The sequence below is a fragment of the Melanostigma gelatinosum genome (genome assembly GCF_949748355.1).
Source record: "Melanostigma gelatinosum genome assembly, chromosome: 5".
In the NCBI taxonomy this organism is placed as follows: domain Eukaryota; kingdom Metazoa; phylum Chordata; class Actinopteri; order Perciformes; family Zoarcidae; genus Melanostigma; species Melanostigma gelatinosum.
The window spans coordinates 14,749,182-14,760,849 of NC_136638.1; the positions used below are offsets into that span (position 1 = coordinate 14,749,182).

At 42.1% G+C, this 11,668-nt stretch overlaps 1 protein-coding gene across 1 annotated transcript; it reads right to left on the bottom strand.

Moving 5' to 3' along the window:
• Positions 1-202: 202 nt before the first annotated feature.
• Positions 203-11,107, bottom strand: reep2 (receptor accessory protein 2). The gene is made up of 8 exons (XM_079268190.1): positions 10,927-11,107; positions 9,256-9,328; positions 7,504-7,580; positions 5,897-6,017; positions 5,664-5,777; positions 4,550-4,730; positions 2,892-3,058; positions 203-2,439 (listed from the first exon to the last, which is right to left on the bottom strand). Exons 1-8 carry the CDS (start codon positions 10,956-10,958, stop codon positions 2,368-2,370), a joined length of 837 nt encoding a protein of 278 aa, XP_079124316.1. The 5' UTR covers positions 10,959-11,107; the 3' UTR covers positions 203-2,367.
• Between the last annotated feature and the right edge of the window lie 561 nt (positions 11,108-11,668).

Sequence of the window (11,668 nt, forward strand, 5' to 3'; positions counted from 1 at the left end):
CACTATGACTGTTTTTGAGACATGCTATACTATGACTCTTCTGTTACATACTATGACTGCTCGCAGACAAACATGCGTATATACACACACAAAAATGTTATATATATATATATGTATATTTTTTAAATCACTTAATAATCAAGATAGGATGTCCTATTCAATTTCAACTGTACAACAAGCAGTAACACTGTGATTGAATTTCCTTTATTAGTAGTTTTGACAAGGAGCTTTGAGAATTGGCACAAACATACAAATGAACAATCCTGTAAACAATACTTATTTCAAACAGAAAAAAATAAACAATAAATATCAAAAATTGGCATGAACACAAGAATAAAATGCAGGCCTGTATCTTGATGAAAGAAAATATATACTTTTCCTTTACATACAGTCTTCTTTTTATTCGAAGCAAATGTTAACTTAAGATGAAAACAAAAAGAGGCGATTTTTAGCTTTTGGCCCAAAAATACTTGGTATCCAGTCTGAGTAGAGCATATAGCAAGATTTGAATATACAAACATCAGTTTAAACTCAGTCTAGCGGTTCCTTACTTTGTGATTGAGACAAGTTAAAATTAATGACAAAAGGCAGAAAATAAAACATGTTAGAAATACAAAAATCATTTCTCATCTGAGCTTTTTTGGGTTTTTTTTAAAGCACACAAATGATTAATAAGTCAATGGATTCAAGCCCAGAGAATGAATAAGGCAAGCAAGCTCATATTGTATATACAGTCAAGGTTACTATTTACACTGTTTACATTTTGTTTAGTGACTCTGCCAGGAGTTAAGGTGGAGTTTGTCTCCCTCTACTGGTTCAGACTAGTGTCACACTACAGACAGCAGTAATGAGTGCAGAAGTAGTATCACGCTTTTAAATTGCTCATTAAAAAGACCCAGCATAAACTAAACCCAATGCAGTGGATGGCAACCAAAACAAAAGTCCAGTGTCTTTAGAAACACCCTGAGCCTCGTCTGATACTTCCTCCACATCTGGAATAACAGCACAGCGGTGAGAAAAGAATCCCTCTGTCTCCTGATGTTGGTTTAATTAGTTCCATATTGCTTTGCTATCTCCTGACTTCTGAGATTTTTAAATATGGCAAAGAGGCAGACTGTTACCACAGGAGTGAGAATGTGCGAAGCTTCTCCTTGACCTAATGTTGAACACAAACAATATACAGACTTCACTACCATGGTGAAAGCAGATCTGTTACCTCAACCGGCAACACCGGCAACTCTGACTACGACTACTGTATTTATTGGGAGTTACAGAATTACCTTAAGAGGCCCGGCTATGCACGATCATATTCATTACTAATCACATGACCAAAAGACCTTGATGAAACAGAAGTGTAATAAATAAGAGAGTGAAGTCTAGATGAAGGATAACTCAGCAAACACTAAACAAACCATTCCCATCACCAGTAATGTAACGATGTGAAAGTCAAATTAAAGCAGTCGGGAAGAAAATGACTGTAAATGAGACCTGAACTTAGCAGAGCCAGACTCAATCAGAGGAATACAGACTTCATGAGGGGAAGCTAAACTCTTCCAAGAGCTATGAGGCCTAAGATGCAGTCTAAGAGTTTAAAATGAAGGTAAAATAGAAAACATGAGCTAGGACATGGTGGTGATATTATGAGCTGAGCTGTAGTCAAAAGTGGGAATTATTATGTCTGAAAGAGTAATGAGGATGTCTACAACTATTGGACAATACTTGAAACTTTCAACCTTCAGGCACAATAAAAGACAACTGTTTTGGTGATGTTGTCCGTGCTCTGGAGAAGACTTCTGAGGATCGGGTCCAGATGAAAACCCAGACTTGTAGCTTGCACACAGCGAGGACGACATTTTTTGATTGGAATCATGCAGGAGTAGGCCGGAGGACACAAAGGGCTTGAATCTAGAACTAAGAGTGATAAATTTAATATTTTACTGGAGATAACTTAACCAACAACAGCCTAAATTGAGACTGTCCCAATGTCGGCAACAGGATGTGAATCAATGAGACCGGAAACCTGCAACATGGCCAGCTTACGATGTCTCCTACCTATAGGTCACGGGGTTAAAGGACAAATGAGCATCCCCGACTGCTGGATCTAGGATGAACCTACAGTAAGTAAAGAGGCAAAATATGCATCAACCCAGTAACTGTTAAAGAAACAACTCAAATAGTAAGGGTGCCCAAATACTGCTAAAAACTAAAACCTGCACTTTGCTCCACAGAAAACAGCAAGAGTGACACAATTTCAGTGCTTAATATACACACAGTGTGGCCATGTTTGTGAGGAAACCATACAGAGGAGGAAGGGCCTGCAGGATGTGTGTGGGGAGAGTGTAGGCCGGTGGATGTGGACAGCAGGCCTCATGGTGGCGTCTCTGCGTTAATAGTCGTGGCCTTTTTCTTGGTCGGCTTCTTCACCGTCTTTGTTTGTGTCTTGAAGAGGGAGGACAGGGACAGGAAGGAGGAGACATTAAAGACGGCTTGATACAGTTCATTAAAACAACAGCAGGTAAGTAGAGAGACAACAGTGAGTTATTAAATATGGAGAAGATTGCCAAAAGGTTTGACTCAATATATCGACTTTTATCATAACACACATGAAGGCCTTACATGGAGAGTTGTATCATACAGTTATGACAGATCTGAAAATGACCCTGATGATCTCATCCCGGTTACATTGACTTAAGGTGAGGTCATATTACATTTCCTCTCAACAAAATGTCCCCACAATGGACATGTCATGTTCCCGATGCGCATAATAAATACATGTATAGATCACAAACTATGAACCTTTTAAAGTCTATAAAGAGTGTATAGAGTGATCTTACAGTTTGTAGTCCAGCAGTGTATGTGTGTGTGTGTGTGTGTGTGTGTGTTGGCCCTACCTCGGTCTTAGCAGCAGCAGGTTTCTTGGTGGCCTTGACGGTGGTACTACGTTTGGGGGCTTTGTCTCCTGCATCTTCATCAGAGTGTTCAGTCCTTGTGTCCGATTGGTCAGAGCCGTGTTGAGATGACGCGTCGTCAACAAGGGCCGTGGCCGCTGCAGAGCGGGCTGCAGGATTGGACAAAAATGTATGATTCAACTGACGGCTGAGAAAGCAGAGCGATTGAGGCAGTAGCAGCCAAACTTAACTCAGCAGATTTAATCCTATGAACAACATTAAAACGCACAGAGGACGAAACTCCTGAAGCAACTGTTATTTGTAATTTATAACATGTATTTGCATACCAACATCTAACATCTAACCAACATACAGGTTTTGTTTGCACCCGTTTTTAAAGTTAACTGTCGGTAAAGGATTATCTTCTGCCCAGCCACCATAACAGAATGTGAAATGTCCTGGTTTTATCATCATAGGTGCTTCCATTTTACAGACTGCTTACAGCAACAGACAAACCTCTGCTGCTGGAGCATTTCACTAAGGTTTAAAGTCCCTGATACAAACTTTAACCACGTACAGCAGTGATACGCAGCCTTGGTTGTGTTGTAAGGACTGACAAGATTATTCTGAGGAGTCAAAGGATGATTAACGGCATCAGAAAAAAATTCATTCTGACTTTTTAAATTATTCTCTTGTGCAATATTGAAAGTTTTTTCCCTTAAGGCTTCTTAAAAACAATTAAATTAAACAATCTGATGAGGTAAAAACCAGTTGTAGGTTGAGATGTACTGAATTAGAGCTCGATAGAGAGCAGTGCATGGTACGGCTGCAACTGCCTATTTTTTTGTTGTCAATTCATTTGTTGATTGTTTTTTCCTCCAACTCATAGTTTGGTCTACAGATTTCCACAAAATAGCATTAAAATGGCAATCACGATAATTCTGAAACAAATACGTTACGACTTAATTGTTAAAATTGCTCGATTTATTTAATCAGTCTACTCCATTTATTGAATGAAGACTGTGAGATGTGATTGAAAGCTCTGAATCATAGTAAGTCCACCTTTGAGTTTGGATTCTCTTCCATGTATACTGTGATTATCAACAAGGAACATCTGTGCACAAATCACCCCGAAACTGTATTTGAACTCTCGCTCTTTGACGCATTCACTTCAGTGTGTTGCTCGATCTTCCTTCCAGACTGGATTTTGAAGCTGCCCGAGGTTTCTCTGTAGGTTGAAATTAAAATGTGCCACTTCGTTCATTGTTTCACTGCCTCTGTGTCTCTCTCTGTATTCAGTTCACAGCTCGTCAGGCCCACACAGCTAGCAGACCGGCAGTTTAGTGAGACACAAAGAGTCCTCCTTCCAAGCTTCTCCTCCCACTGGAATCACATGCTTTCACCCCCCCCCTCCCCACCCCCTCCACACTTTGCATCTCCTCCTCTTCCCTGCCATCCGACAGTGCCTTAAATCACATGACTCTACTTGGCCCAACTAGCCCCAGTCCTGCTCTGATAAAAAGTTAAAACAAAGGAAGTCTGAGTGGCACCCCTGCCTCATCAGCAAACTGGACGCACAGTGTACATGTGTACGACTCCATGCCGCTCTACGTGAAGCTGCTATTAAAGCAGTGTGGGTTGTGCGTGTGGAGAGGCCTTACTCTGCCGTGCAGCGGTGCTCTTGGCCCGGGGCAGCGTGCTAGACCCTGAGCTCAACTCGTCCTTGGGGTCCCGTCTCATGCGGGCGTCTGCAGTGTGCAGGGCCAGCTCGTCCTCGGCGTTGATGAGAGTCAGGTCCTGCATGCTGAAACTCCGCAGCTTGTCCGAGAGCACGCCCTGCCCCTGAGCATCACAGCCAAACCAAACACAGACACGTCAGATAGGTGAGAACATGAGAATAATCATCCCTTACCTCTGCATCACACACTCCTTTAAAAAAAAAAAAAAAAAAAAAAAAAAAAAAAAAAAAATGTAATGAATGAGCTAATTCTCATGTTTGGTGATACACAGATGGATTAAGTTGATGGGACAGGATGTAATGGCAAATATACAGGGAAGCCCCGGTTCCTGTTCCATTTCTTGTACCGCCACAGTGTCATCTGTAAATAAGAAGCAACTATATAGAAAATATTTGCTTTTATAATTTGATGCAGATTACTGATTTCATTTTTGTGCATACACAATAAATGTCTGCTTGAATGTAATTTAGCGGAGCGGTTAGTATGATCTGCATTGGAATATAAACAGAAATGGGGAAGACTTGATGATGATACTATTGAGCAGAGCATCAAATAGTATTGTGTAAATGGGACAGTGCAAGTGTGAACAACGGCTTTAATATTTCTATTATTTGGAGAGCAGCATGCTTGGCGGAAGATATAATTTGGTCTCGTCATAATTCCATGTTTGAAACTAGCGAGGGACATCAGAAACCAAGCCTGATAGACCTTGGGGAATCCAATGTATGTCAAGTAGACATATGTAAATACAGCTGTGCATTCACCCCAAACATATTGAGAATGCATTGGGATGTGATCTCTAGTCTGCACTGTGGAACGGATACAAGGCATCTTTGAACACACTGTAGTCCTTCCTTATAAATGTGTGTATGTGTGTATAGCAGAGCATACCTCCCAGAGAGCAGTGGTCATTGTGCTATACCAAACAACGCAAAGCTTTGAATCTCTATTTGAAAAACATTTTACCGTTAACAATGAAAAAAAATGCATCAATTAATTGTATAAAAGTGTATCGATCATGACGCATACAGCTCACCTTGGAGGCTGCGGTGACAGCAGCAGTAGCAGCCAGGTTGAGACCCCTCTTTCCAAACTTCATCATGGTCTCATAGCTCCTGTCTTTTGCCTGCGCGATGTACTCATCTATCTCCTAGAGCACATGACGGCAGTTGAAGGGGGAGAGACAACCATGTAAGCAATTGGTTAAAAAAAAAAAAAAGAGAGAGAGAGGAAAATCTGAAAATTTCAATGTGGATGTCATGTTCCTACCTTCTCTTTGCTGGACAGCGTTGGGTGGACAAACTTGCGGTAGAGGACACTGGAGCCCTTGGTGTATGGGGACAGGAGCCAGATCACAAAGGCAATCTTTAGCTCAAAGTAAAATGGAAACCTGCGTAATGAAACAGAGTTATACCATCAGCAGAGAAGAAAAGAGTCAGACACCTGAATCCTACAGAGAAAGACTCAACAAAGAGAAGGTAAGACCCTGATCTGATGGATGAAAAGGCTGAATAGCTGTGAAAGATACTTCAATAAGGTAAGGCAAGTTTATTTGTATTGCACATTTCAACAACAAGCTAATTCAAAGTGCTTCACATAAAACCATTAAAACATAAGGCAAAAGAAAAGGAGATTTAAAAACAATTAAAGAAACAGTGTAAGAAGTAAAATTCAGTAGTAAAATGCAGAAATGCAGGAAATTGATTAATATATTAATTGAATGTGGTTCAATTAAAGGCAGCAGCAAACAGAAAGGTCTTCAATCTTGATTTAAATGAGCTGAGGGTCTCAGCAGACCTGCAGCTTTCTGGGACTTTGTTCCAGATATGTGGAGCAGAAAAACTGAACGCTGCTTCTCCATGTTTAGTTCTGACTCTGGGAACAGATAGTAGACCGGTCCCAGACGACCTGAGGGGTCGGGATGGTTCATAAGGTAGCAGCAGATCAGAGATGTATTTTGGCCGTAAACCATTCAGTGCTTTGTAAACCAACAGCAGGATTTTAAAGTCAATTCTTTGTTGGACAGGAAGCCAGTGCAAAGACATCAGAACTGGAGTGATGTGATCCACCCTCCTGGTCTTAGTGAGGACTCGAGCTGCAGCGTTCTGAATCGGCTGCAGCTTTCTGACAGACTTTTTACAGAGACCTGTAAACACACCGTTACAGTAGTCCAGTCTGCTGAAGATAAATGCGTGGACAAGTTTTTCCAAATCCTGTTGAGACATAAGTCCTCTAATCCTTGATATATTCTTCAGGTGATAGTAGGCTGATTTTATAATTGTCTTGATATGGCTGTTCAGGTTGAGGGAACACTTTGGGAACACCACATGTCATTTTAGTCAGCTCTGATGTGTAATCAGCTACAGACACAAAGTATTCTCGGCCCTTCAAGTAGGATTCAAACCAGTTAAGTGCTGTGCCAGAGAGTCCCACCCAGATTTTTAGTCTTTCTAGGAGTATGGCATGGTCGACCGTGTCGAATGCAGCACTGAGATCTAGTAACACTAAGACTGAACTTCTGCCATTGTCTATGTTTAAGTGGATGTTGTTGAAAACCTTAACAAGAGCAGTTTCAGTGCTGTGGTGCTGTCGAAAGCCTGACTGGAAAACATCAAAGCAGTTATTTACGGTCAAGAAGTTGGAAAACTGCTTTTTCAATTATTTTACTTAAAAATGGGAGGTTTGATATTGGCCTATAATTTTTCATCGTTGCGGAGTCTAAACTAACAAGCTAAACTAATAAGTCACTGTACTAAAAATATCAAGAAAACTAGCACAAAATACACACATGAATGTGTCTATTGATATTATATAAGCTTACTTATTACAAGCTAGTTGGGCATGAGGGTCGCTAGCATGAGCAGCTCCTGACTCACCATGATAGGAGCAGGTCTGTGGCGGTCTCTGCTGTAGTGAACAACGCAAACACTATCCAGTACATCATCCATTTCACCTGGACACACACACACACACACGTGAGGAGAGAAATAACAGGACATGAAAACCCCCAGCATCCAGTGTACACGTTCTGAGACAAGTGGAGCCAAACAGACATGGCAATGCAACATGTGTTTTAGTCCGTCAGATCACATCAGTATGCAGGGAAAACGTCCCGGAGACAAAGGATGTAGGGCGTCATCGACAACTCAATGAAACGCTATGAACCAGGCACTAAGAAACAAACAATACCAAACGCCTTCAATTCAGTAGAAATACATGATCAATAATCTAACACATAGTGGTATATCAAATGTGAAACATTTAGAGAATAGCACTGCATGGTCACGGGCATGGAGCCATATGAACACACAGAGTCATTTGACTCATAAAAATAAATAAAAAAAGAGAAAGAAAACAAAAAGGAGCCAAACAAGAGGAGAGGGGAATGAAAACATCACTTCTAAAAATGGCTTCCTCCACTCCAACTCGTCCTCCATCCCTCATTTGCTCCTTCTGTGGCTGTGTGCTTGAGTAGCACTTTGGGGGGGGGGGGGGGGGGGGGGGTTGCCATGGTAACCTGCTTCTCTCCCATGCAAATCTAGACAGAAGGCCAGGATGCTGCTATTTGTCGTTTAAAAAAAAAAAAAGGTTTCAGCAAAGTCACATATGGCAAGGTGCCGCGCTGAACATATTCTACATATAGCGTACACTAAAACCGATCGTTGTTTTTTTTATTTTTTATTTAAGGAGAGTCTTTCTTTTAGGTGCTAAAACAAGTTTTTGCTGCCGACCCTGTCGACAGCAGAGCGTCACATATTTTTCTGTGTTAATTATAATGCCGCCAAATCCCAAACTTTTCTAACAGCTCAGTTTTAATGCTCGAATGACGCTGTTGAGTTTTTAAATAACAGTGAGGTCAGACGCTATAGGACGTCATGACAAATACGAATTTAAACTATGAATAATTTTAGTATCAAGGGATTGGGAAGTTTCATCCACTTAGCATGCTATGGGTGTAAAACGTCTGACAGATCTGTTGTTCCAAACCTTATGGACTCGTTTCCTCCTGAATGCATAATTCTTCAACACTGACTTTCCTATCTAGTAATCTCGTGTCCCATCGCATGTATTGTGCAACCCCCCAGGTTGGGAACAACTACACTAGATGATGAAGTCAGGTATTCACATTCTGCGGCATGGCACACAGTTATGTAATCAATAAGGGCACGTTCATATATTCTTTGCAGGTGTTGGATAGAAATGATCAGCTCAAACAGATGAACGACAACCTGCACACAACTGTCATGTTGCCAACTCGTCTTTTATTCTGAATGGACATGAATATTTGGATGTAAAAGAAGAATTAGCAGAGAGACGTGGAGGTATTACTTTGTCATCATGGCGCCTCACTGACCCAGTTTCATGAAGGTTGGTGTGCCCCAGTTAGCTACCACGCCATGCTCGTCTCCGAATCTGTGATCATTATCAAACATTTTTTTATATTTTGGTAATCAGTCTTTGAGAGATGAGACAGTCAGTGTGGCCAACATCAAAACAAAAATGACTCGAGTGATTAATATAAGTCCTGTTATCAAACTATGTCAAGTGTGTGCCTGGCCGACCTTACATCTGTGTTCCATTCCTTCTCATCTTCTGTGCATGTAAAAATAGCAAGGGGTGATACTCACATATTCCTTCACGTTCTTCGTTTTGACAGCCTTGTATGAGGAGTATGCTGGATAGAGCGTCCCGAAGGAAAGGCTGCAGAAAGCAGAGGAGGAGGGTGCATCACAAACACATGGTGACTCACCCCGGCCCACTTTTGTATGTTTTTTTTCCATTTTGTCTAGCTGCAGATTTTCCTGACTCCATGATCTCTATTCCATTTATTTTGAACCCATAATGAGACCGGTGTGTTTTGACAAGCCACTGCCCATCTACTCTACTCTACTGTGGCAACACCAATCACGTTAAAACCACCAAGAGACTGACTGTGCTGAAGTAGCCCAATAACACAGAGAGCTGCTTGTGTTTACATAAGCTCTGAGACAACATGGCTAACCTGCCTTTTGAAGCAGCGATACATTAGTTAGGTGTTAGAGTGAATACCCAGAGGCCATGTACTCAAGCTGGGATGGGACACACACACACACAGCGGGGTTCTTGATGTGCATTTGGTCGCGTCGCTGTGCCACTGTGGTGATTTGTGCTGATGTGACAGGATGAGAAATGCTGAGTGAGGGGATAGCAGTGAGAATAGAGTTCAGGAAGTCACCAGTTTGTCTGTGTGCTGCTTTCAGTGTAAACTGCAAATTATAATATTTGACAAACTATTGATCTTGTGGCAGATATGCCGCAGCCATTACGGTGCATATCCAGTTACGTTGTTTGACTAGCAGAGGAGCTCTGAAGGGGAGCCAGTTAGAAGCCACTAAAAGGTAACTGCTTGCCAATGTTACTCTATTTATGTAATCTAGACAGCCAGAATATTTAAAGAGATAAGAGATCTACACCCGGGCCTTTCAAAGACACCATCATAGTTCAGTATAGCCTGGTTAAATCCACAAGACAATGACAGACAGGTTTACATCCAGTGTGTAGAAGACACAATATCCTGATTGAAACTCAGAAACATTAATGCAGCACTGTACAGATGTCTGCATATGGGAAGATGATGGCTGCTGCTGGCTTTAGGTGAGTCATCCACTCTGTCCTGATGTAATGTGTACACACAGGTGGAAGTCCAGACCTGAACTGCTGATACTGCTCTACTGATTACATAAAAATAAATGTCTGAAGTCAGTGTGATGTTGTAATATTGAAAATAGCCACACATTTATCAGGGCTGTTGGGTTTTTAGCCTTGTCATCACATTTGACGAACTCATGTTGCCATATGGTGCTGTGATGCTGCGTCTACAGACCAGCAGCATTCAGGCTGTGGTGTTTTTAAGAGAGTTTACTTTGTCTGCAGCCAGGCTGCCGGCATATTAAGCAGGTTTCACTTGAATAGCGTGGGCAGCTAACGGCCCTTTTCTCTGCCAACACGTAATCTGTCAGGTGGTAAGCCAGCAGATGTTAGCTACTAACCGCGGCTAGCGCGCGCTGGATGCAGATTGTACTGCATCATTGTGTTCTTCCAAGGAAAACCCCACAGCAACGGTTGCCACGGTTTGTATACACAATTGCTTAGCGTGGTAACCGATTAACAGTTCACCCACATTATGTTTCTACATGTCTGAAAATGTCACTATGTAACGGACAGAAAATGGATGCTAGCTAGTTCTCGTTCAGCATCAGACAACTGATGAATGGAGCGCGTGAGGCTAACGTTACAACAAAACAACAGATGTTACTCACACGACTATCCGCGAGATCATCCAGGAGACCATCTTCCTGGACCGCCCGGCTATGAGCTTTCTCCCGCTTCTAGAGAGATCTAGGTAGTCAGCTGTAGCGGGCTAGGTGCCCCCCCCATTCCCCTCCAGGAACGCGATGTGAACCGGGAGGCTGGCTGGCCCGGTGCTGCCTATCCGCTCCGCGGTGCTGTCAGGTGGGCTAGCAGCAGCTGAGGATGTGCTGCAGTCTCTCCAAGCTGAAGCTGCTCTGTCTCACTGCTGAAGAGACGGGCTCTTAAAGGGCCAGGCCGAAAAATGGTGCATATCAAATGCAGTGACGCGCGTTCCAATGAGCTCAGTTAATAAGTGGTAATTTATAGAAGACCAGGTGCTTCACAACATTGACTATTATTAAAGAACAGGAAACATAGCAAGATCCTGTTTGTAAAATAAACGTATAGGTCTTTGTTGGTTTCATGCTTTCATCCTTCTTGGTTATGTACAGCACACTAGAGTCTCCCTGCCCCATTTTCTGTGATCTAATTAGTAATTCAGGCATAAGCAGTGGAAGCTAGGCCACACAGGACAGATATCAGAGCATGTAGCTTCAGTAAAAATCTAGTGTATTAAATGTTAAGTGTGTAGGATTGGGCAGCATCTAGCAGTGAAGTTGCAGATTGCAATTAACTGAAACTTCTCCCGTATGCCAAACATGTGCATCTAAAGAGAAGTGGACACAGCGTTAGAGGCAGTGAGCTGTTCGT

What these genes read in the sequence shown, in the direction of transcription:
- reep2 (XM_079268190.1), bottom strand. Translation starts at nt 10,958, where the DNA reads ATGGTCTCCTGGATGATCTCGCGGATAGTCGT. An exon ending in ACAGACCTGCTCCTATCATG is followed by an intron (nt 6,018 to 7,503) that starts GTGAGTCAGGAG and finishes TTCATTACGCAG; the next exon opens with GTTTCCATTTTACTTTGAGC. An exon ending in GAGCACCGCTGCACGGCAGA is followed by an intron (nt 3,059 to 4,549) that starts GTAAGGCCTCTC and finishes CCAATCCTGCAG; the next exon opens with CCCGCTCTGCAGCGGCCACG.